The 25,535-nt window shown below is 37.3% G+C and overlaps 1 protein-coding gene across 1 annotated transcript in view; it reads left to right on the top strand.

Moving 5' to 3' along the window:
- The window catches only part of CPPED1 (calcineurin like phosphoesterase domain containing 1), a 121,944-nt gene that overhangs the window by 76,225 nt on the left and 20,184 nt on the right, over positions 1-25,535 (top strand). The window contains 1 exon segment of the mRNA XM_020978392.2: positions 4,800-5,222. Coding sequence (XP_020834051.1) covers positions 4,800-5,222 — 423 coding nt within the window.

Below are 25,535 nucleotides of genomic sequence, written 5' to 3' on the forward strand. Positions count from 1 at the left end.
AAAATTTTATTTATCTTGCAATCAAAGGCACATCATTTAATTTATATGCAATGGTACCATCGCTGCCCATCACTAGAAATGACAATATTTAAATGTTTATTAGCTGGAAATTCTTCTCTCTTTTTCCCCTATTTCACATTATGGACCAGCCTTCTTAAGTGTCTCTTCTACATGTATACGTGGTAGAACATTTTGAAGAGCAGCTGGCATATAACACAGGTAGATAAGGGGGGACACTGCTATTTCTCTAGGTCCACAGAATTTTTTTACTCTTAAAACCAAAAGGAAAATTGATCAACTTCTCCTTTCTGTTTCAGTTCCTACGTATGGCAACAAATGTCACTCCAGATGAGTAACTTAGTGGTAAATCGACATTCAAATTAGAAAAAAATCCAGAATAAAGTCCATATACAAAACTTACTTATCCAAATGATTTGTTAAGCTGTATTTTTTATTCATGAGAGCTGGAGACAGAGAATGCTGCAAGGGCTCAGGTCTGTATCTCAAGGCACGCCTTCATTAGCTGAGGCAGTCTGGGTGACCAGTGTGTAGGGAGAGTGAGGAGGGTTTGGGCTAAATGGAAGAGAATAGTAAAAATGGCTTCTCAGCTTTCCCTTTTTATAGAAAAGTCCCAGCTCTGATGTGTATCAGTGGTGTTTCACTAGTTTTCCTTGCTTCCCAAGAGTTCTAGAAGAGTGATTGATGAGGAAGAAAGGTTTTACTTATTGTCTCTGTACTTTGAGGTCTTTGAGCTTTGTAATTGGTTGAGGGGACATCATAGTATTTTATTAAGAACACTATGTGATTCAAGAGATCTGCTTCTTAGTCTGAGCCCTGTACTGACTAGTTGTGTGACCACGGGAAATACACAACCTCTGTGGGCCTCAACTAAATGCCCTATAAAGTCCCTAGGGTTCTGAGAATTACTTAGTAATCAGAAAAACTTACATCATGGAGCCACGCTTTCTGTTTTTCAGTTTCTATTTTCAGTAGTTCCCTGATTTACTAATTTCTTCTATTCTGAAGGGCCTCATTTGGCATTTCTTAAAAATATAATTATAGTATTAAAGCTATTTGAATCTAAAGCAAATTTGTTATTGTGATCCTAAATAGATTTTGAAAATGTGAGCCAGTGGAAAAAGTTTAAAATAATTTAAATATTTTCATTAAGCTTGATTTCCTAGGTGTTTTAGAATTGACTCATTCATAGAGATGCATTTCCTTTGAGAGAACTAAATTCTAATCTAAGAAAACTTGACATTTTGTATTTCACATGTTAGGTTTTTTTCATACCAAATTATTGGTGATATGTTTTCCCCCCAAGGAACAGTTCTCTCTTTAAAAAAAAAATGACACGTTAATTTGTGCATTATGATGACATTCATTTAGAATTTTTAAAATTAGTTTTCTTTTTCAAGTTTTGAATAGCCTTTTATATTTAAATACCAGTTTTTCAACTTTTCTGTTTGTAGTTATTAACTATTCAATAAGCAGTTCATAACTTCTCTCTCTCTGAATGGGTTTTTGAAACCTCATTATTTATGTCCCTTTAAAACAAAAAATATAGATAGATAGATAAACAGATAGTTTCAAAACACATTATAGGTCAGATTTCCTTTTTGGTTCTTCCTAAAAAAGACTGTGTTTTGAGCCAAATCAAATAAGAGGAAATTTAATAGGGATAAATGTTAAGTTCCTCAATGGGTTCAAAAAAATCACCTGTAAAAATATAGGATGGGAAGGCTAATAGTACCATACCAGAAAAAAAGAGATCTAGGCTTTTTATTGACTACCAGTTCAATCCGAGTCAACAGTGATGTTGAAGAGGTTTCGGGGTAGAGATTAGGGGCACTGGGACCCCAAGAATGCCAAGGCAGAGCCACCTGGAATGAATTCACACCCTTAAGCCATCTTTCAGTCAAGAGACAGTTTATTATAATGCCAATAGATGCCAGTGAAGTCCTTTTGGGGAATTTGTACCTTAATGGGGGGTGAATTTTGAACTTATATAGAAAAGGGGCATGGGAAAGTAATGATCTAAGGGGTCCAGGTGTCTTTGGGAGCTATATATGGGAAAGTGTTAGAAGGGAGACCTTGAGAGAATTGTCAGAGGCATGGACCTTGGGTAAAGCAGCAGAGACAGGATCCTTTGGCAGGCACCCTGGGAAAGAGTCCTTGGGTCAGTATAACTACCTCTGTCCTGATAAGGGAATTATGCAGTCACAACAAGGGAAAATTTTCTCGTGGAGGTGGGGGGCTGGGTTACTTTCAGAGACATGGTCTTAGGACTTTTTGGGGTCCAGATCCCACCACCCCATCAGTGCCGCAGTTTAAAAAAAATCTTGGACCACATTAAGTCAAGAACAGGGGTGGGGAACAAACCCTTAGGGTATTTGTTCTGTGAAGTTTGGATTCAGTGGAAGGGCTACACTTGAAGGACCCAGAGGGCCACATGTGGCTTCAAGGCCACAGATTCCCCACCCCTGGTCTAGAATATGAGATATTCTTTCTGTCCTCTGGAATATGGTGGTCAGTACTGAATTCCTTATCTTAGAGAAAGGATATTAACAAACTAAAACTCTTCAAGAAGGAGGACCAGGAGGGTGAAAGAACTGAAGACTGCTATGTAAGGTACAGTTGTAACAAATGAAAATGTTTAGTCTAGATCAGTGGTTCTCCAAGTGTGATCCACAGTCCTCTGGGGGTCCCAGAGAACCTTTCAGAGACTTCCCAAGGTCAAACTTATTTTTATAGTAATACTAAGGCATTATTTGCCTGCTAAAATACTTCTTCCTTTTCCATCTTCGTAAGGCTGGATTTTCTTCATATATGTCAACCAAAACAACATGTCACAACAGATTAAATGCGGAAGCAGAATAAGAAACTGGCTTACCAGTAGACATTAAAGAGATTTGCAAACATGTGAAACAATACTAGTCTTCTCACTAAATAGATGGGGTTTTTTTTCATGTAATAGGTTATGTATATGAACATGTAATAGGCTTATAATTGATGTTTTTAATGAATTAATATTTTTTTCAAATTATCAATTACAACTTCTAATGTAGTAAATATCAAAGCTGTAATTGACATAAATGGAAGTTTGTGTTTCAGAGCTTAAAGGGGTCCTGAGATCAAAAACTTTGAGAATTGGTGATCTGGATCCTCTTTGGAAGAGGGACTTTTTTCATCAGGTATTTGAGGGACTGTCTCGAAGATGAGGAATTAGGTTTGCTCCACTTGGTACTAGAAGACAGAGCTAAAAGCAAAGAATAGAGATTACAAAGAGGTAGAGTTTAGGTCCATCTGAGATAAACTCCCTAAGATCAGAAGTGTCTAAAAGTGGAATGAGCTGCCTGAGGGGGCAATGGTTTCTTCTTACTAGAGGTCTTTAAGTAGGGGCTGGGATCACTTGTCTGACACAGAGAAGCTCCTGTCATTAAGGGTTGGGCTGGAGGCCCTTTCCAGCTCTGAGTTTTCAGTAATTCTAGGAAGTGGTAGTTTATTTGCAACTTAAAATTGCTAAGGGTAAGGTATCGTTGTAGACAAATCTCTAGCACAGTGTGAATGGCAAACCTAGAAATAAAAGAATGTTACATATCAAGTGAAATAAAGAAAACTATCATCTTTAATGCTTGTTTATTGACAGAGATCCTTCCTTATAATTAAGCTATAACTAAGGTGTAAAATGCACTTTTGGAAACCACATTAAAACATGTTGGAAACATCATGGAAGCAATGAGTTACTATACTACAGCCTCCAAAAGGACTTAATTTACTCACTGGGAATTGTTTATAACAGGATAATCAGCCTCATAATGTTATGTCCCATAAGTGTGCCAGTTACATAGTTCTTATCCCTTTAGAGTTTCTCTCTTAAGAAAATCCCAGATAAGTATAGGCTTTTGATCTTTTACAAAGTCAGATAAGGAAAGAAACTAGATATAATGAGTAGAAAATCCAAATTAACCTTAGTACAAGGGGGACCCAGGTCACCCTAGAGATTTTTATCAGTCCTGTGGAAATGAAAGGAGAAGGGGGTTTAGAGAATGTATCATCTCCATATCCACAAACCTTTCACAAACAACCAATAGAATTGTAGAGTGAATTATGTAATACATGTACTTGGAAAGTTAAGCATAAAACCAGAGTAAGCAAATTTATATAAAGAGACCCTTAAAACTGGAAAGCCAAGTCTTAGCCAAGAATAAATAAATTGACATTAGATAAGCACCATTTCAGCAAAAAAGAAACAGTCCTGTTAGAAAATTACTTCCCCCAATGGATGGAAACTAACATTACTTTCTCAGTGCCAGGATAAACAGAAGCTTGACTGTCTTACTACCTTAGGTCGTTACAAGCCTGCAAGGCAGAACATAAAGGTTCAGAATAATTTCCTGGACCACATTTTATTCTTCCTATTGGGATCTAGATTGTTTTAAAATTAAATGAACCCTAAGAATGTTAGTAATCAGTTCCTATAGATTTTACAGAAGGGGAAACCAACCAGTTCACTGAATTTCTGGCCACTTTAGATCTAATATTAATTCCTTAATAATTAGACTATGCTATAACCTCTGTCAATTAGCATTTATTAAGCACCTACTATGTGCCAGCCACTATGCAAAGTGCTGATAACAATGGTATCAACAATCTATTAACTTCCTGTCTTAATTATATATAGTACTTATTCTTTTTGCTTTTTTCTTGTGTGTATGGACTTTTAAAAAAATACTTTAAGGTTAATAAAATTTAAAACCTTTTCTGAATTTAATGACTGTTAACTATTATTCTTCTAGGAACTCTATGGAGGGCAAATCAAACAAAGGATTTAAAGAAAGTTCTTAAGGACATCAACAAAGAAATCCCGTTGGTATTTGTCAGTGGAAACCATGACATTGGTAATGTTCCTACATCAGAAGCTATAGATGAGTATCGCCATACTTGGGGAGATGACTATTTCAGCTTCTGGGTTGGAGGAGTGCTTTTTCTTGTCCTGAATTCACAGTTATATGTTGATTCCTCTAAGTGCCCCAACTTGAAAAAGGCCCAAGACCAATGGCTTGACGCCCAACTAGCAATGGCGAAACAGAAGATGTGTAAACATGCCATTGTATTCCAGCACATCCCTCTTTTCCTCAAAACTGCCAATGAAGAAGATGATTACTTCAATATAAGTAAGCCAGTACGCCAAGAGTTAATGAGGAAGTTCATCAATGCAGGTTGGTACCTTTTGTACATTTTTTTCTTATTTTTTTAAATATAAATTTATTTATTTTTAGTTTTCAAATTTACTTCCACAAGATTTTGAGTTCCAGATTTCCCCCCCATCTTGCCCCTCCCCCCACCCCAAGATGGCATGCATTCTGAATACCCCTTCCCCTAGTCTGCCTCTCTTCTATCTCTGCCCCCCCCCTTATCCCCTTCCCCTTCTGTTTTCCTGTGGGGCAGGATAGATTTCTGTACCCCATTTCCTGTATTCTTATTTCCCAGTTGCATGCGAAAACATTTTTTTTTAAACATGTGTTTTTAAAACTTTGGGTTCCAAATTTTCTTCCTTCCTCCCTCCCCACCCACCCTCATTGAAAAGGCAAGCAACTCAATATAGGTTATATGTGTACAGTTATGCAAAACACTTCCATAGTAGACATGTGAAAAACTAACTCTGTTTCCCTTAATCCTATCCTGCCCCCCATTTATTCTTTTCTTTCTTTTGACCCCGTCCTCCTCAGAAGTATTTGCTTCTGATTACCCCTTTCCCAATCTGCCCTCTCTCTATCATCCCCCTGCTCTCTTGTCCCCTTCTCCCCCTATTTTCCTGTAGGGTAAGACAGATTTCCACTACCCAATTGAATGTATATGTTATTCCCTCCTTAAGCCAAATCCTATGAGAATAAGATTCACTCATTCCCTCTCACCTTCCCTTGTTTCCCCTCCACTGTAAGAGCCTTTTCTTTTCTGTTTTTTGTGAGATAATTTACCCTGTTCTACCTCTCCCTTTCTACTTCTCCCAGTATAATCCTCTCTCACCCGAATTTTATTCTCCAGATATGACCCCTTAATCTTCACCTCACCCTCTATCTATCTATTTATCTATACGTACATACATACATACATATAATTTTTCCCTCCAACTACCCTAATACTGAGAAAGGTCTCATGAGTTATAAATATCATCTTTCCATGCAGGAATGTAAACAGTTCAACCTTAGTAAGTCTCTTATGATTTCTGTTTCCTGTTTACTTCTTCATGTTCCACTTGAGTCTTGTATTTGAAAGTCAAATTTTCTATTCAGCTCTGATCTTTTCATCAAGAATGCTTGAAAGTCCTCTATTTCACTGAATGACCATTTTTTCCCCTGAAGGATTATACTCAGTTTTGCTGGGTAGGTGATTCTTGGTTGTAATCCTATCTCCTTTGCTCTCCAGAATATTATATTTCATGCCCTGTGGTCCTTTAATGTAGAAGCTGCTAAATCTTGTGTTATCCTGATTGTGTTTCCACAGTACTTGAATTGTTTCTTTCTGGCAGCTTGTAATATTTTCTCCTTGACCTGGGAACTCTGGAATTTGGCTACAATATTCCTAGGAGTTTTCCTTTGGGGATCTCTTTCAGGAGGAGATCGTGGATTCTTTCAATTTCTATTTTGCCCTCTGGTTCTAAAATATCAGGGCAGTTTTCCTTGATAATTTCTTGAAAGATGATGTCTAGGCTCTTTTTTTGATCATGGCTTTCAGATAGTCCAATAATTTTTAAATTCTCTCTCCTGGATCTATTTTCCAGGTCAGTTGTTTTTCCGAGATATTTCACATTGTTTCTATTTTTCATTCTTTTGGATTTGTTTTACAGTGTCTTGATTTCTCATAAAGTCACTAGCTTCCAATTGCTCTATTCTAATTTTTAAGGCAGTATTTTCTTCAGTAAGCTTTTGGACTTCCTTTTCCATTTGGCCAATTTTTTTTTTGGGCATTCTTCTCCTCATTGGCTTTTTGGACCTCTTTTGCCATTTGGGTTAGGCTATTTTTTAAGGTGTTATTTTCTTCAGTATTTTTTGGGTCTCCTTTAGCAAGCTGTTGACTTGTTTTTCATGATTTTCTTGCATCACTCTCATTTCTCTTCCCAGTTTTTCCTCTACTTCTCTTACTTGCTTCTCAAAATCCCTTTTGAGCTCTTTCCAAGGCCTGGGACTGATTCATATTTTTCTTGGAGGCTTTGGATGTAGGAGCTTTGACTTTGTTGTCTTTTTCTGGTTGTATGTTTTGATCTTCTTTGTCACCAAAGTACGATAATATAGTCTGACTCTTTTTGCACTGCTTGCTTATGATCTCAGCCAGTTACTTGAGTTTTAAACTCTTTGTTAAGGTAAGAGTTGGCTTCCAATGTGGAGAATGTATTGTCCCAAGCTTTGGGGGTTTGTACAGCTGTTTTCAGAGATACTTGTAAGGACCTGTAAATTTTCAGTTCTTCCAAGGTGGTATGATAAGGGGCGAGGTGTTTACTCCTTTTCTGGCCTATGCTCTGGTCTATTAGTGACCACAAGGACTCTTTCTGTCCTGGAACTGTGAGGAGGGCTTTCTCTCCAGAGCCACTACAAGCTCCACCAGGCCAGCGCTCCTCCTTGCTCCAGGACCGCCACCCAGAACTGTGACTCAGATCCTGCCTCAGCACTGGCAAAGAGAGCCCTGCCATCCCCCTCTGATCAGCCACTCAGATTCCCCCTCAATCTGTGGGCTGGAAGCTCAGGAGGCAGCCCCTGTTCTGGGCCACTCGGGGAACTGGAGCTGAGACCCCTTGCTCTTCTCTCAGCACTGCAGAAACAGACTTTTCACACTGACTTTCTAAGTTGTCTTTGGCGTTCATGGGTTGAGAAGTCTGGAAACCACCACAGCTGCCTGCGATTCAGTCCTCTGAGGCCTGCTTCAGGTCCTCTGTGGCCCATGCCAAACTGCACTCCACTGCCAGCCTGGCGCGATATACCTTTCTGATCAACCATCCAGATTGTCTTGGGCTGGAAATTTGTTTCACTCTGACTTTTTGTGGGTTCTGCTGCTTTAGAATTTGTTTAGAGCCTTTTTTTATAGGTATTTGGAGGGGTTTGGGGGAGAGCTCAAGCAAGTCACTGCTTTCACTCCTCCGTCTTCTATTTTTTGTACTATTACGGATTTTAAAAAAATTTTCCTCATTTTATCTTCTACCTTTTGAAGAAATTAAATGACCTAGGATTTTGAGGTAATGAAGTACACAGTTTGATATCCATTTTTAAAATGTTGTAAGGGGAGGAAATATGGTGTCTCCAGGGATGGAAACCTGGAATGCTTCAGAAGAAAAAGGCCATTATATAAAGAACACTGGGCTTGGGCGTGAAATCATCTAGTTTTCAGTCCTGACTGCCACTTACAAACCTTGTGATTTGGGACGATCCCTTTCCCTTGCTAGGCCTCAATTTCCTCTTACTAACAACGAAGGGAGTAGATTAGAAGTTCCTAAGAGCTTTCCAGATCTTTGATTCTCTTAGCGCAAAGGGGAGACATGCAGAGACCCTGGTGGGACAATCACCAACTTAGCTTCATCCTCTGAGAAATTAGCTGTGATAGCTTTTATCATCTGTACAAAAAACAAGTACAGTGCAGCAATATACTTTACCATTTCCACAGATTGCATGTTTATATAAGGAGGTTACAAGTTAAGAGTAAAACTTTTTTTTAGTATCTAAGAAACATTGAGTAGTGACATTAATGGGGAGGTACAAAGAAGATATTTAATAATTTGGCTTTGGTGAGATAGACTAAGTTCTTCCCAGCATTTTATAATTAATAATACATTTGACCTGAACCCTGACCTTGTGAAAATGTAGTTAGATATGATCTGCTATATTTTTGTCCCAGTCCCAGTTGGGTATTTGTTTGGTAGGGACTAGTGGATTATACCTAATGGGCTAGCCTTTCAGAGAAATTTGGCAATAATAAAGTAAAGAGATTTCAATTGCAGAAGATTGTTCTAAATATTAGAAAAGGAATTATTATTAAAAATGCCTGAAAAAACCTTGATAGACTCCTTATAATCTTTGTTCATTAAGTATGGTAGCATTTATTTGTGAAGAATAATAAGCACTTCTCTATTTGGGGAGATTTTCACATAAAGCAAGCATAATAGGAGACATTTTTCAACTGTATCATGGTGATATAGTTGGGCAGCTTCCATTAAGGTCTTTGAATTTTTACTCCATGCTTGAAGTGATGCAGAAAACCATCTCAGTGACAAGTGAATTGAGTGCCAAGGTGGCATCAAAGCCTCTTTGTTTCATTTTCATAGAGACTTTTGCAGTAGGAAATAATGTCAGTAAAAATATTTAATTTCACCGAAATTATTTCTTTCATATCAAATGCTAAGCCATGTAAATGTCACCAGTGTGACTGGTATTTATTTGTTAGTGCAGTATTTACTTCTGTTCCTTATTCTGTTTTTGTGGAGCTGCCTCCTGATCAGAATGTAAGACCAAATTTCCCTGCATGCCTAAATATTCTTTGTAAGCATAAACCTAATACTTCATCTCACCTTAGGAGATTGAAATTTAGGTCTGAGAATGGCTACCTCTTCCTGTATTCTTTCGTATCATGATGAATTTTTAATTACTCTGAAATTTCACCTTGGAAAACCTAAAAACAGAAGACATCCTTCAAACAGGTTCCATTTTAACTCCTGATTCTGACATTGTCAGCTCAGCGGATCACCCCTTTTAATGACTTTCTGGCCCTCCCCACACCCATCCCTGCTGTTAAAAAAAAAAAGGCAATTGTGGGAAAAGGAGCTTAGGGTTTCATTTTGACACTGTTGTCAATAGGTGAATTACATGTTTGGTTTATAAGTGTAATTAGATGGGTTGTAATGGTATAGGTAAGCATCTATGAGTAATTCAGAAAATTTCTTGTTTAATAGCAAATTAATTTGAACCCATTTTGAAAAACCAGAGGGTCAAGTGCTATTTTGTAAAAATTCATTAACTTAAAGAACATGATAAAAATTACAGGTGATGATGGCAGATTGTATTTAATATTGCCTCAGGCTTTTTATGAGTAGTATTTTTTTTTCCTAATACTATTTCAATCTCATTTTTCTAGTTGTGCTGAAATGCCAGTACTCAAAAATATGTCAAAAGCTCATCAGAATATTAGGATAGCTTTTAATTATGATAATTGTGTTGTGATAAAACAGCCTTTTAAAGAACAAATCCTTCCCCAAACAACCATGGAGGCCAAACCCAGATCCTTTAAAACTATTTTAATGAATAATTCTGAATCATTGTGTGGGATGAATAAATGATTTAATAAGGTATACCAATCATCTTCTCACATTGGTTGTATTAATTTTTTTTAAATGAGAGGAGGCCTGTGAAGAGAAGGAGGAAGAAGCATACAATAGGGCAACTGCAGAACGCTGAGATGAGTTCTCTTAATCAGAAAGTGTGTACTCTTCATGTCTACAAGTTTCCTTAGAAACAGATGCATTTGGTTCCTACATTTTAGTCTCATGAAGAACCTCCTTTGTATATGTACAAAGTGTTGTCAATAGATAGTATAAATAAACAGTTATCATGGCAGGACAGATACACAAATATGAAATTGCACTAGTTACGTTGTATCTTTTTTGCCTTCCTCAGGAATAAGCAATTACATCAAATCCACAGTTATCAAAATTAGTTTTCCCTCTAATTCACTTGGTACTTGTTTTGAGTTCTAAGAAACAGATAATAGACAATGAAGTCCCAGTCGTACCTCTATGTTTTCTTTAGCCATTGCATTTTTCAGCATGAAGTTAATATCCTGAGCAATTAGTATATATAGCAATTTTTTAAAAACTAAATCCCCGAAAAATGCCTTTAGATTTTCAATGAACATGTTTCCCCTTATGTCCTTTGTGCCTTTTTCTTTTCTCAACATAGTACTTAGAACCGTGTTTTAAAATGCCCCAAGCAAATTTAATAGTTATTTAAAACTCGTCAGTTGTTTTTTTTTTTTCCCACTAAAAGTTAATAAGGCATTTCATAGGATTGGGGATTTTCCCCCCAGTATGTTTGCTTTCTTTTCTAAAACAGAAGTGGAAGGTGGTACCAGGGAGAATGTTGTGGCTCCCAGTGGTGGTTTTGGAATCATCAAAATTTGGAAGACAAAATGCATAGTTTAGAGGGGTCTAAAAAGTCAGGCTTCATAGTCATCCTAAGCCACAAAAACCTGGGCCCAGATCTGGTCACCAGTACAGATTGGGGAAATATTCTCTGCTGACCTTCAGGTGAAAAACTCTATTACTTATGGAAATGTTTCCCATGTCAAGTCCTGAAAGCCTTAAGAAATCGTACATAATTCTATGACAATTAATAGGGATGCTCAAGTACTACCATTAAAGCGGTTCCCAGAATATTTCAGAGGAAGATTCCCCTCCCCCCCTCCTGCAGAATAGTTATCGTAACTTGTGGAAGCACCATTATCCAGGTGCATTGACAGACCCCACACGTTTTGTATGGGAAAATCTCTCAGCAAGATCTGCTTATTATTTATATTCTGTCTCTGAAGGAAAAATTCCTCTGGAATGCATTCATGTATGGCATTAAACTTATATTTTTAACTTGCACAATTTTGATTGATTTATTGGCAAACAAACTTATATGCAAACTTTGCAATGTATCCCCTACACGATGATCATTTTTAAGTTCCTCACCTAAAAGTCATGCAGCAAAGTTGGTGACCGTATGTTGTGGTCCTTAATGTCAGATTCATTCCTTAAGAAAGTATTTCAGTGACGTTTTACCAATCTTCAAATTAAAAAAACAAGGAAAGAATAACCAACGGTCCTTTTATTAACGTTTTCACAGTACAGAAACACTAGGAGTAAATCCACTTCAGTAATTGTAGCCTCTGGATTTCATTTTCCAAGTTTAGCTCTCATTTTGATGTGGTTAGCTACATTTTTATGTTTCAATCAATTTTGTGTAAACATCATGTTTTAGTCATTTGATGTCTATATTTCATTTGCTATAAACCTAGATAAAAGACCAACTGCAGAAGCTACATCTGGTGTGAAGTGATGAATTGCATTTCTCACATTGGAGGTATCCTTAACAGTTGGGCTAATTAAACTTAAAATCACGTCCTTATGATAAATATTTATAAATTGAGAATCTGGTGCTTGTAAATGTGTACTGTTACGTTTTGAAGTTAAACAGATAACTCTTCGTGGAAAATAAATCATTTTCTTTATTATTTTGTTGTTTCCTTTCCACCTGCCCTCCTCCCCCCAAAAAACCAACGATTTTTGGAAAGTGACGTTTTTGTTTCAAGTGCTGCAAATAGCAAAGGACACGAAAACACTGACCAGCCCTAAGTAGATCAAGACAGTGAAATGAAAGTAGTAGAGTTAGTGCTTTTAGTTCATTTTCACAGGAATCAGTCTAATTTTACAATTACCAGTTGTGTTCAGCACTAAACATTCTAGTTTCTGTAATTTGAATAAACATTTTCATATGCTAGATACAATTTTTTTTTACTTACTAGAAATTAGATGTAGCTATAAGGGGTAGTTTTCTCTTCATCATAAGAAGAGACTTGTTGATATCCTAATTTGTGAGGCAGCATGGGGCCTTGGAGAAGGCAAACTTCTGTGTCAAAATGACCGGGGTTCAATTCCTCGTTCAGATACATGTTGGCTCTGTGACTCTGAGCAAATAATTTAACCTCTATGTTTCCTAGGAAACTAACTCTCAAATACTTTAAATTGCATCTTTTTATCCTCAATGCCTAGCAGAGTGCCTCACATATTCTCTGAAGTATAGTGCGTAAAAAAAGGATGACAAATTGTTCTTTCACTGTGTGTGTGTGTGTGTGTGCATGTGCATATGTGTATACATGTATTCAATACATATAGAATTAGATATACACACACTAACATTCCAGTCCTTTGAACTGACTACAAATTACCCAAAAAAAATCATTTTTGGTGAATAATTTACACTGTTGCGTCCGCTTTTAATTTCACAGATTAATAATGTGTTTGTGGTCACATATCTTGTGGCTGTCTAGGTTTAGTGACTGAAGTTTTATACAGCAGCTTCCTCAGTGTCACAGAAAGTGCAGTTTTGGGCCACGTCACTGTAGCCAAAAATGAGATTTCTTAGAACTATAGTAATACCTATAAATCAATAAGCTAGCATTTAATAAGCACCTACTAGTACCAGCCTGTGCAGATACTGTGCTAAGCTCTGGGGATACAAAGAAAGTTTAAAAAAAAAGTCCCAGCTCTCAAGTTGCTCACAAAATTCTTCTTAACTGTTGTCAGGGTTCCATATTGTAAATATATGTATCACATTAGAATCTCATTCATAGAATCAGATTTTTAGAGCCAGAACAGAATTTATTTCTAAGAGAGGTGACAAGTGGATTTTTTGATCAACAAATTTGATCAGTGTTCAGTAATTCGACTGTAGGGTTCTTCTTTAGCTTGGATAATCACATGTATGAAATGTGCTTTCCTATACATAAATGGTACTACTGATTTGTCCAGTAGAATATGCACTTTGAGTTGTTTTCCTTATAGAAATAATAATCGATTTGTGGTGATCTACCCATACTCTTGCTCTGTTTCCTTTGTGACCAGTTGCATTCATTTCAAAGAAAGCTGGCTAGAGTTGAGAGACCATCTGTGACCATGGATCCAAATAAAAATTAGCTGGTTCAATCAATAATTGAGTCTATAACCATGTGCTCGTTGGCATGGTACTACAATCAGCTGGCTTGAAAGTATGAGTCACAATTTGGTAGGACAGGATTCCTAGGTAGATACTCTTGTAAACACTTATTACCTAATTTTAAAACATGTCATGCCTGTCATTTTTCAGTAGCAAAATTAATCATTCCTACTGTTAAGTAATATTACAGAAAAGTTCTTAGAATAAAAATTCTTATATTTTAAGGAATAAGTTCACAACTGGATTTGATGCCAGCCAATTTGACCGTGTTTCATATTTTGCTATGGAGCTATGAACATGGTACACTGAAGGTAGAAAGTAGATTTTGTAATGTAGCTGGGGTATGTTTTGCTTATATTATTACTGCATCTCTCCACTAAAGCCATTCTTTGGTGACGAATTGTGGTGGGGAGGTGACCCTGGGTTCCCAAAAGTTCTACCAGAAAACAGAAGCTCTGGCTTTCCCCATTTGGAAGGGCTTGAGGTATGAGCCCAGCAACAGACTGTGCATCTGTCATAGGAGGCTCAGCTTAACTTGTACAGACAAGCATGCCACCAGAAAACGTGTAGCCACTATAATAGCTAACATTCATATGCACTTATTATGGGCCAGGTACTATGCTAAGCACTGAACAGTTATTAACTCATCTAACCTTTGCAACAGCCCTGAGAGATAAACGTTATTATTATCACCATTTTACAATGATAAAACCTCAGCTATGAAGGCAAACAGAGGTTTAGTGACTTGCCGAAAGTCGCACAGCTAGTAAGTAGCTGAGGCTAGATTTGAAGTCAGGTCTTCCTGACTCCAGACCCAGCATTTGCTGTACCATGCCACCTCACTGCCTAAGTAATGACCAGGAGGCTATGGCAAATCTTGAAAATGGTTACTAAGAGAAAAAAAAAATTCGGGGCAGCTAGGTGGTGCAGTGGATAGAGCACCAACCCTGGAGTCAGAAGGACCTGAGTTTAAACCTGGCATCAGACACTTAATAGCTATTTGAACCTGGGCAAGTCATTTGACCCCAATTGCCTCCAAAAGAAAAAGTAAAAAGAAAATGATTACTAAGGTAAGGAAAGATTAGAATCCCCATTATTGTAGGAAGTAGCCACACTCATGAAATCATAAATCTTTTGAAGTACTGTGTAACACTTTGGCTTTTTTTTTTACATATGATTTTCTATCATTAAACCATATTTGTATATATGTGAATATATACTTGCTGCATATAGAATTCTTCTGACCATCTGATAGGATTCTTATTTTCATAGATATGCATAACCATCTGTCATCAATGAATACTCTTATACAAATTTAATTTCAAAATGATAATAAATTTACTACTTTTAACTTTTAACTCAGTTCTTTTTTTAAAAACTCTAACAGCCTATTTTTCTCTATGGCTTTGTCTATACAGAGCCAACAGCACAAATGTTTTAGTCAGAAACCTTCCTTTGGCACTCATATACACAACAGCAGCAATGACATTTCCAGGGGCATTAAAACACTTTTATGATTGAGCCCACCTGCTTCCCGCAATGATTGGGCCCACCTGCAGTTCAGTGCTTCCACAGTTCTGGGCATCTGAGTAAGCTGTGGAAGCCTTACTGCTTAAGATTAATTATGGAAAGCTCAAAAATGTTCACGTTTAAGCACTGTAGTTATATAATTATCAATTCTTTTTACAAAGAGCATCTCGAGAATTAGCCAGCTGTCTTTGGGATGTATACAACTTGTTACAAGGGAGACCCAGAAACAGTATGGATGGATTGGATCAGTACAAAGAAAAGCTTTTCATAGAAGGAATTGATAGTAAAATAATGATATATCCCAGCTATATGCCAATTGGGTTGCAAGCATGGAAGTGTACACCAGAGGAAATGAAAACAGTGGTCAAACTTTTTCATGTTTTTGGTTTGGGTTTTTAGCACATTTTTAGTGCATTTTCAGTGACAGCATTTTGGATGCCTTTGTGACTAGAACCTCACTGACTATGCTGGAGAGGTGGGAGAAGGGGTTCACCTCATTTCCAAAATGTTGCATAGTTGTCCAGCGATGGTTACTGTGCTTTTTCTCCCCATCCAAGTAGTCCCTGTTTATTTGCAGAGACCATACTATCAGAATACAGAAATTATAAACTGTATTTTATCCACTTTTAGAAAGCTTGTCAATTTATGCTACTGGCACACCGCCATCTGGTCTGTAGATTGGTTTTATTGCATGCACACCATCTATAACAAGAAGAAAATCAATTTCATGAAAGATGGAAGTGATGTCAAGGAGGTTACTAAACACTGTCATTTGCTGAATACTACAACTGTGAAGATTGCTATTGAATTCTGGCTTAAAGAGAAGAGAATTGTGTGGAACTTTCCAAGTGGCATGTGAACTCCATTACCCTATAGGAGCTTCATGAATTAAGTCTTAACATGGTTCAGAAACTGATGATTACCTGTCACTGGTTACCCCTACAATGGCAGGCATGCCATTGTGACATCCCATCCTGGTTACTCAGGTATGAATTTAATGAGAAGGAAAGCATCACATTAGGGCCTTATTTTCAGAGAAATTGCTCAAAAACATTTTATCCCTAGCTTGTAAGTCATTTGATGACTACTTTTATAACAGCCACTTGTAATTCTTTTCTTTGCTAGAATTGCATTAAATTCTGAAACTCTTTCCCTTAGAGAACATGAAAAGTAGAAGGGAAGATATAGAAGACATTATAAAATTATAGCCACAGATGTTGTATTTCTTCTTGAAGCAGTATACCTAACCTTCATTAATATGCTAAGAACTTTATTTTGTTAGTCGCATAATGCAGAGGTCTGTGTCAGGGATCATATTATGCCTCACAAACCTTTTTGCCTATTGTTTTGGGAGAGAAATATTCATAACTGAAATCATATTTATATGAAATTCTGTTTCTAAGAAGTTCATGATATGCACACCCCTTGAGTCTATATGGGTTTCTCGTCTGGGACAAGTAACTCATTTATGCTAAACTCTACCTTGGGAGTTGCCTCCAGTTTGAAACTTTATTCCTTCCAAGAGACCAAGGAAAAAAGTCCTTACAGAAATATCTGTCACCTTGGGATTTCTTTTCCTAGTTATCAAGACCAACAGCGACTTATTTAAAGAATTCACATTTTGGTAGCTTCAGAGCTCCTCTGTTAGAGAACATTTAGCTATTCAGAGGTAACATATTCTCCCCCGACAAACTCCATCTTCAACATGCTAAAGAACATTTCCTTTCTGTGGCCGTATAGACTGCACCTTTCCAAACCTCCCTTGAGTATTTTTGGCTCTTAATTCAAATTTTCGGTTTGATACGTGAACATTCCATCAGTCAAAACAATTTTTTTAATGAGCCTCTTGTCTTGACAGCTGTGTTTAGTATAGAACTTGGAATCTGTGTATACCCTGTAATAGAAATCTAGAAAATGGTAGATTTTGGACTATAACTGTAATGGGCTCCAAGCTACACTTTATATATAAGCCAGCTTTCTTCTTTTTGAAATGAAGATAAATTCTGAACTCTAAAAGACTTAATATCAAACAATAAATAAAAGATATTATGATTACTTACTCAGTCACTTTTTTATGGCAACTAGAAACATATATACTGATTTTAGTGTAATAAAATGTGCTTTCTACTTAACCTCCTCCTTTTACATTCACTAACAGGTTTGAATGACCAAAGCATGGGGGACGAATTAAAAATACAAATAGGTTTTGCATAACTTGACTTGTAGCATTGGAATAAGTTAAGCCTGCAAATTACAGGAGCATAATTAAGCAGTAAAGCAGTGTAAAGGCATAGATGTTATGGCATAATCACACTCCTGGGGATTTGATGCATGAGCAGAGCAAGGTGCTACTGTTCTGCTAGAGTGTAATTATTTCATAAGAATGCTGCCCTTTTCCCTGGAGTTTGAGAACTGGTAGACTCATTTTTTTTCCCTAAAAGTAGAATGAGGTATTTTTGAAATTTAAAATATTATAATGTAAACAGGAGCTTTTCATCTCAGTAGTAACTAAAAAATGAATCCACTGCTTCAGGGTGTACATTGTACTGATGGTATCTCACAAATGGAACTCCTTTTCCCCCTTCATTCCTAGGTATTTTTCCAAGTAGTACAATTTCAACTTCTAATTAACTGAGAATAAATAACTTAAATATTCTCTTTTCTGTTTCTGCTTCATGAAGAATTTGTGTTTTCCTTTTTTTCCTCCCATTCCCTGGAATTTAAATTGAATAAAACATTAAAAATATTCGAATAATAATATTTTTCATCATAACTACTGGCATAGGAAAGATTAATATGCAAGTTAGTTCTTAGGCAAGAAACTTACAAAGTCACCAGCTTAAAAAGAGACAATCTCCAAGGTTATAAAGTGTGCCACTCAAGCATCTGTGCTCTGGAATGACCCCAGGTGAAACCTCATTTCCACAACTGCTTGATTTTCTTCTGAAAAAGAGAAAAAACACAAGAAATGAGAGCAGAGACCGTGACGCCTTTAGGCAGTTTGAATGTTTAGTGTCACATACACCAAACATCTGGACAAGTGACTGGATGCACCAACTATCTGGGTATTTTGTAGATCCAACAAGGGGTATGAATGTTAAGATTTCCTGCAGTGACAGTTCAGGAAAAATCTGTTCCCATCAAAATGATGTACTCTTTTTATATGAACAGGGAAGCTTTACATGCCTTCTCTGCTCAGATTTTTCAAAAGGCAGTGACTCAAGTTGTTGAAATGAGGTTATGTTTCATCAAATGTTGTTCAGCAACCTAGGTATTTGGCTGGTATACTTTTTAACCTGAGAAATTTTTGTTTTAATACTATTGAAACACAAGTACTGGGTTCCCCTCACCTGAGAATTGTGCTATAAATAACCTACTGTAGAGCAAACGTTTTCTCCCAGGGTACGATCTCCCCCTTTGAAATGCTTTTGGCAAAGTGGGAAATTGTGTTAACTCTTTTAGGCCAGTAGGAAATTTAAATTTATTCCTGCTCCAGTGTACTTCCTGGTCACTATAGGACCTAAAGTAGTCCCAAAGTATTTGACTTCCTGGGTCTAAATGCTTTTTTTCAGATATTTCTTCATAATTCAGAGAGCCATGACATATAATAGTATGCCCCTGCTACCACCCTGGAGGCCACCTCCAAGAGTTACCGGGGCCAGAAAGTTTTATCATCTTGGAGCCAGCCTGCTGATGACTCTCACAGACAGAACTCAGGCTTTTCCTTGGAGGCATAGTCTCTAGTAACTGGCCTAACATCCAGCCTTTCCACTGTGGTAGGACCTGTCAGGGCTTGTGGCATCATAGGCATTGAGAATCCAAGGCTAACTTCAATGATTTGATGAGCCCGCAGAGGAGCACCTTGGTGCAAATTTTCAAAGTGATCATTAAGTTTTAGATTTCATTTGGAATTTGGTTTTCAGTATTTCAGACAGCAGCTGTCAACTAGCTGAAACTCCATTAAAATTTAAAAGAAAAATTTGTTGTCTCATATGTTAATGGAAGAGAGGAAAATGTACAAGGAGAGGGAAGGTTATTCATAAATTCTAGACTTAGCTGAGTTAATTCCATGTTGTCTTAGATGACTCATCCTTCCTTTGCTCCCCTAAGATCCTGAGGAATCCAAGGGCAGAGATTTATACGTGTAAATCACCTTTGCTTGTGATACCCATTATTTCCCCAGTAATGTAAATAACATCGTTCTAGCAGTCCAGCCGTACTCTAACCCCAGTGTTGTCTGACAGTGCTATTTTAAGTTGTTTCTGCACCACTTCCAGATACTCGATTAAAGATTTCTGCTGAGGAATGCCAAACAAGCCAGTTCGTTTCTGGAGTTTTGATGCTGGTGAAGTGCCAAAGAGCACGGTTTCTTCTGTACTTTGCGTTTTCAGTATTTATCGAGGTTATGCTTCTTGTCCCTTGAACACCAGAGGACGAAGCACACTGTTGTTCTCTAGCTTTTGATTGCCCTTGGAATGATTACTGAATATTCAGAAGTACCACTGATGTGTCATTTTCTCCTACTATTTTTCTGACCTCCTGATGAGGAGCAGTGCTTTCATACTGTCCTCAGATTCATACTTTAAAGCAAAATTGATTTAGAGATCAGTTTTTTCAGCGAGCTTTGTTAAAAAAAAAAAAGCATACGGCAGCACAGCTCACTGGAGAAACAATCTAGGCTACCCTATGCCATAATACCTACCTATTCCATCATTTGCATCATTTCAAAAATTAGTCCAGTGAAGAATTCAGTCAAACCAGTGGTTTAACATCGCTTAGGTAAACGGTTGACAGAATTGTTCCATTTTCACTGTTATCATTGAGATACAGCCATAGATAAAGATAAGGGATGGTGTGATAGTACCTAACAGGATTGTTAAGCAAATGGTAGGTATTCAACAAATAATTTTTAATGGAGCGAATGAAAATGATCTTAGAAAGACTCAGTCAAGCTTATTTCTATGCTCAGACATCACCCAGATAATTCTAGATATACCCTCACTAAACAGACTCTTTTAGGGTTTATGTCTTCTAATTCTACCATAGATTGATGGTTTTATGAATCCAGCAGTATAAGCTGTGCCCAAAAATATTGGACTTCATCCACGAAGAAGCTTCAAGTGCCTTCAACCTGTAAACCCCTCAAAAAGTTCTCTCTCCCTTATTTTCTCCTTAACTTAAGATAGTTCAATTCATCAAGCATTTGTTTAGCACCTACTAGGTACAAAGCGCTGTACTTTAAATAGTGCAAGGTATACAAAAGTAAAAATGAAATGGTTCTTGCCAATTAGTTTACATTCTTTTTGACAATTAGGAGAAGTAGTGGATAAAGTGCTGGGCCTGCAATCAGAAAGACCTGAATTCAAATCCAATTTCAGACACTTAACAAACTATTTGATCCTGGGCAAGTCACTTAATCTTCATCTGCCTCAGTTTTCTCAACTGTAAAGTAGAAATAATATCAGCACCTACCTCCCAGGGTTGTTGTTAGGATAAAATGAGATAATATTTGTGAAGTGCTTAGAACATAACCTGGCACATAATAATGGTTGCTGTTTAAATGCTTATTCCCTTCCCTTTTATTTTTTTATTCTGAACTTAGAAAGTAGAACATGAAGAGGATTATATACAAAACTCTGAATCTCTTCTGTGCAGTTTGTTTTTTTAAGTACATAATAAATTCAGCATACTTCACTCAAAGCCGAGCTGCTTGTCTATGCTTCTTTCTGAATTTCCTTCTATCTTTTTTTGTGCGTTAAAAAAGTAGTTTCAGTGCCCATCTTTTCTTTTTCTTTTTGGCATCACCATCGCTAGAGAAACTTTCTACTGAAGCTGGAGGCACAAATCAGAAAATATGAAATCTATCAAAGTAATTTCAAGAGGGATACCTTCTTGCCCCTACACTCTGCTGAAAATGCTCTCTCCAAGGTCACCAGGAAGACCAAGATTATAATACAAAATTCTGCCACTTAATCTCTATTTGACCTTGGGGCCTATGTGTGTGTGTGTGTGTGTGTGTGTGTGTGTGTGTGTCTGTCTGTCTGTCTGTCTGTCTTTTAAAAACCTAGGATTAGAATTCAGTGCTTTTTAAACTAGGTCACAACCCCATATAAGGCAGTTTAAGAAGCCCTGGACTAGAAAACCTCTAAGGTCCCTTGTATCTATAGATCATATGATTCTATGAGTCTTCCTACTTAACTTTTCTTTAATCTTCAACTTCCTTGACCTTTTTGCAGCTTTTGCCATCAGTGCTATTCAAGCTGGATGCTCTCACAGCCCTTGGCTCCCAAACTATCGTGATCTTTCGATTTTCCTCTAGCGTAGAAGTTCTTAAACTTCCCTTTACAGTCTTTCAAAGATTATTGAGGACCCCTAGGAGCTTTTGTGGATGTGGATTGTATCTTGATATTGCCACATCAGAAATTAAAACAGATAATTTTCTAAATTATTGATTCATTTAAAATAACAGTAATAAACCCATCACATATTAACATAAATGCTAACCTAAATAATCATAAATCCATTATGTGTTAACATACTAACCTGCCTTCATCCACAAATACAGTCATTTCTATGAAAAATAACTTTTCAAAAAACATTGGTGTGAAGAATGGCATTGTTTTGCATATTTTTGCAAATTTCTCTAATGTTTGCCTTAATAGAAGAGAGTGGGATTCTCATATCTGTTTCTGCATTTATTTAATCTGTTGTGATATTTGGTTGAAGTATATCAAGAAAATCCAGCCATATATAGTTATGTAGTTGGAAAAGGGACAAGTGTTTTAATAGGCAAGTGATTTCTTAGTCATGAAAATAGTTTTGACTCTCAACCACCCTCACATGCCAGGGGTCCACAGGCCATACTTTGAGAATTGCTGCTGTGACATTTATTCCTTTTGTCCCCTTAATGTGGGTATTCACCAAAGATTTCCTGGCACTCTTCTCTCTCCTCTCTCTCTGCATTTCTCTTTGCTTTAGCTAACACCATTTTGCAGATGACTCCCAAACTGATACCTCCAAGTCCAGACCTTTGTTTTGAGTTCCAGAGCCAGTATTGCCAAATATCTCCAGATTACTCCTGTGTCGCTATCTCACTGGCGTATCAAATTCAACATTCTCAAAACCCAGCTAATGTTTCTTCCCGTCAGATCTTCTCCTTTTCACTCCACTTTTTCTAACTGGAACACTACTATTCATTGCAGTCTGTTGTATTTGTAACCTTCAGGTTATCTTTTGCTCTTCCCTTCCCTTACTAGATCAAGTGGGTGAACATAGTGTATGAATATTGAAATGAACATTGGCTCTGGAGCCTGAAGATCTGGGTTCAGGCACTGACGTTTTTTACAGAGTTCTGGTCTTCCAGGAACCAGAAGTATACCAGAGCAGTACGCAACCGTAAACAAGTTGCTTCACCACTCTGAGGCCCAGCGTCTTCCTCTACAAAATGAAGGCTTAGGTAATCTCCCAAGATCCCTTCCAATTAGTTTAGTTATTTAGAGCATAATGTTAGAGAGGGTATAGATTAGCTTCCTACCAAGAAACTTGGTTTCATACTCACAGACTAATACCCAACTACCAACCCCTGAGTCTGGATAAGAATATACTGAAGACCTGGTCCTATCAATTACCAGTACCAGAAAAGCTGTTTAAAGAATAAATCCTGCTGATATTACTAAAAGCAGCAACTTCAAATGCTGGAGCCTTTTGGAGTGTAGACAATTGCCTCATCACCTCCTATCCAGCCAATTACTGAATCCTTCTAGTTTCACCTTTAAAACATTCCTCACCTCCATTCCCTGCATTGTATTCCCACCTCCAGCACCCTAACACAGACCCTCATTGCCACTTGTCTTAATTATTATATCAGGCTCCAAAACCAGGTTATCCTTGCCTCCATTTTTATGCCAAAGTAAAAGCTTCCTCCAGCACGAATCAGGTTATATGGGTCCTTTGCTCAAAAACTTCAGTGGCTTTCTTATTGCTCCTTTGAATAAAGTTCCTATACCTCTGCCTGGCATTCATGGTCCTTGAAAATCTGGCACCATTTCACCCTTATTTCATATCAAAGTAGACTCCTGACCTCTAAACATATTCTGTGCTTCTGCTATCCTGATGCCCTTGCTATGTTGTTCCCTGTATCTCCAGTTCCTCACTCCCCCTCATTGGCTATGAAATCCCTATCCAGATTCTACTCCCTCTATGAAGCCTTTCCTGATCTAACCCCACTCTACTAATAAGAATCTTCCCCTTGGAGATCACATTCCACTTAGCTTTGTACTTCTCTTAACCATTTATCATGTACTAATTAACATGTGTTTTCTAGTTATCTGTGTTTGTATTCTATCCTTTTCTAGGACTATAATCTCTATGTGGGGTAGGAAGTACATCTTATCTAAATTTTTTATCTTCCACAGCACCTAGCTCTATGTTTTACCTGCATGTACATAATAAATATTTGTCAGTGAACAGATGAATGAATCTTAGTGACAGAAATATGGTGCTATCAACATCATATGTTAATGAGCACCTACTAATGTGACCACATCTAAAGATACAAAGGCATAGCAAGAATTTTGGAGTGTACTTGAAGATACCATACATTTACATAACATAAACATGTTAATAACATTACAAGATATGATAAATGCAAAATGAGTGGTAGAGAATGTAATTGTTATGGTTTTAAAGGAGAGATCACAATGGAGTAAGGTTCTCAGGAAGGATTCCACAGAGATACTGGGCTTTGAAAGGATAGTTAAAATTTTTCCCATTGAAGAAGGGATGGAGAGCAAATGAGGAAAGTAGAACAGAAAGAACATAGGCGCATACAGTATTTAGATGAATAGTGGTTCACCCATTTGGGGTGAAAGAATTATATTGGATCGTGGTAAACTTAAAGTTAAAGAGGTAGATTGTAAGAAAGATTGTATAGAATTTTGAATATCTGATGAAGGAGTTTGGACATCATCCTGTAGACAGTGGGGAGCTAGCTGGGATGCACAAAATAGTTTTAACGAAATCTAGCAGTAGTTTGCAGGGCGGATTGGAGATAGAAAAGAGGCAGGGAGACCAAATAAGAAACTACTGTAATAGCTACACTGTGCAATGACTGACTTTGATAGACTTAGCTCCTCTGAGCAATGCAGGGATCTAAGACACCTCCAAAAGTCTCATGATGGAAAATGCTATCCATATCCAGAGAAAGAACTATGGAGTTTGAATGCAGATTGAAGCATACTATTTGCTCTTTTTTTTCCTTCTGTTTTGTTTTGTTTCTTCTTTCTTGTGGTTCCTCCTATTGGTTCTAATTCTTCTTTACAACATGACTAATGTGAAAATTATATCTAATAGGAATGTACATGTAGAGTCTATATTAGATTGCACGAAGTCTTGGGGAGGGAGGAGGGAAGGGAGCGGGAGAAAACTTAAAACTCAAAACTTATGGAAGTAAATGTTGAAAACTAAAAATGAATTGATTTTTTTAAAAAAGGAGACTACTGTAACAGGCCAGTCATGTGAGAGAAATTATTATTTTCTGTTATAACCAATTATTAAATTAGGATTGATTTTTTTTTTCATTCAGGGACCAGTCCTTATAGGTCAGTCAGTCTCTGAAGGACAGAGCTGATGATGATGAGATTGGCCTAATCTTCCAGGAACATTTTCCTCAGTCTTGGGGGGGGAGATAGGATATTCCACCCAATTAGGAGATGTTACTTCTGATTAAAGTGTAAATAGAATCTAACATCTAATCTAGGTGAATTCCAGCCCTAAAAGGTCACACCCTTAACTCCTGTGGGGCAGCCCCCCCCCCAAATTGTTCAACAGGTCTGGGTGGACATGAATTCCTTTGTCCAGATAGCTGGAGGTATCTGAGTCTCATGATGAAACTGAACACTTTCAGCCCACCTCCTCATTTGAAAGTTCTCCCTCTCGTTAATTGTTCACTAGTCAGGGTTGATCTTTACCTATCAGTGGCACCCACTTTTCCAAAGATATTTAAGCATTTGATAATTTTTGGTTTTGTCTTTGGTTACCAAGAGAGACCACTGACCATCAATTTATTGATTATTTACTAGCCTAATTAATAAATTATTAATTACTTAGAAACTCTCAGACGTTTTGTTAGACTCACATGAGAGGATAAAGCCTACATTAGGGTGATATCAGTGGGAATGGAAAGGAAAGAATGGATGTAGTGATATTACAGAGACATCACTTTGTTACTGACTGGATGCGAAATATGAGAGAGAGGAAGGGGTAAGAATG

This window comes from Phascolarctos cinereus, unplaced genomic scaffold (genome assembly GCF_003287225.1).
Source record: "Phascolarctos cinereus isolate Bilbo 61053 unplaced genomic scaffold, phaCin_HiC Scaffold_4;HRSCAF=312, whole genome shotgun sequence".
NCBI lineage: Eukaryota > Metazoa > Chordata > Mammalia > Diprotodontia > Phascolarctidae > Phascolarctos > Phascolarctos cinereus.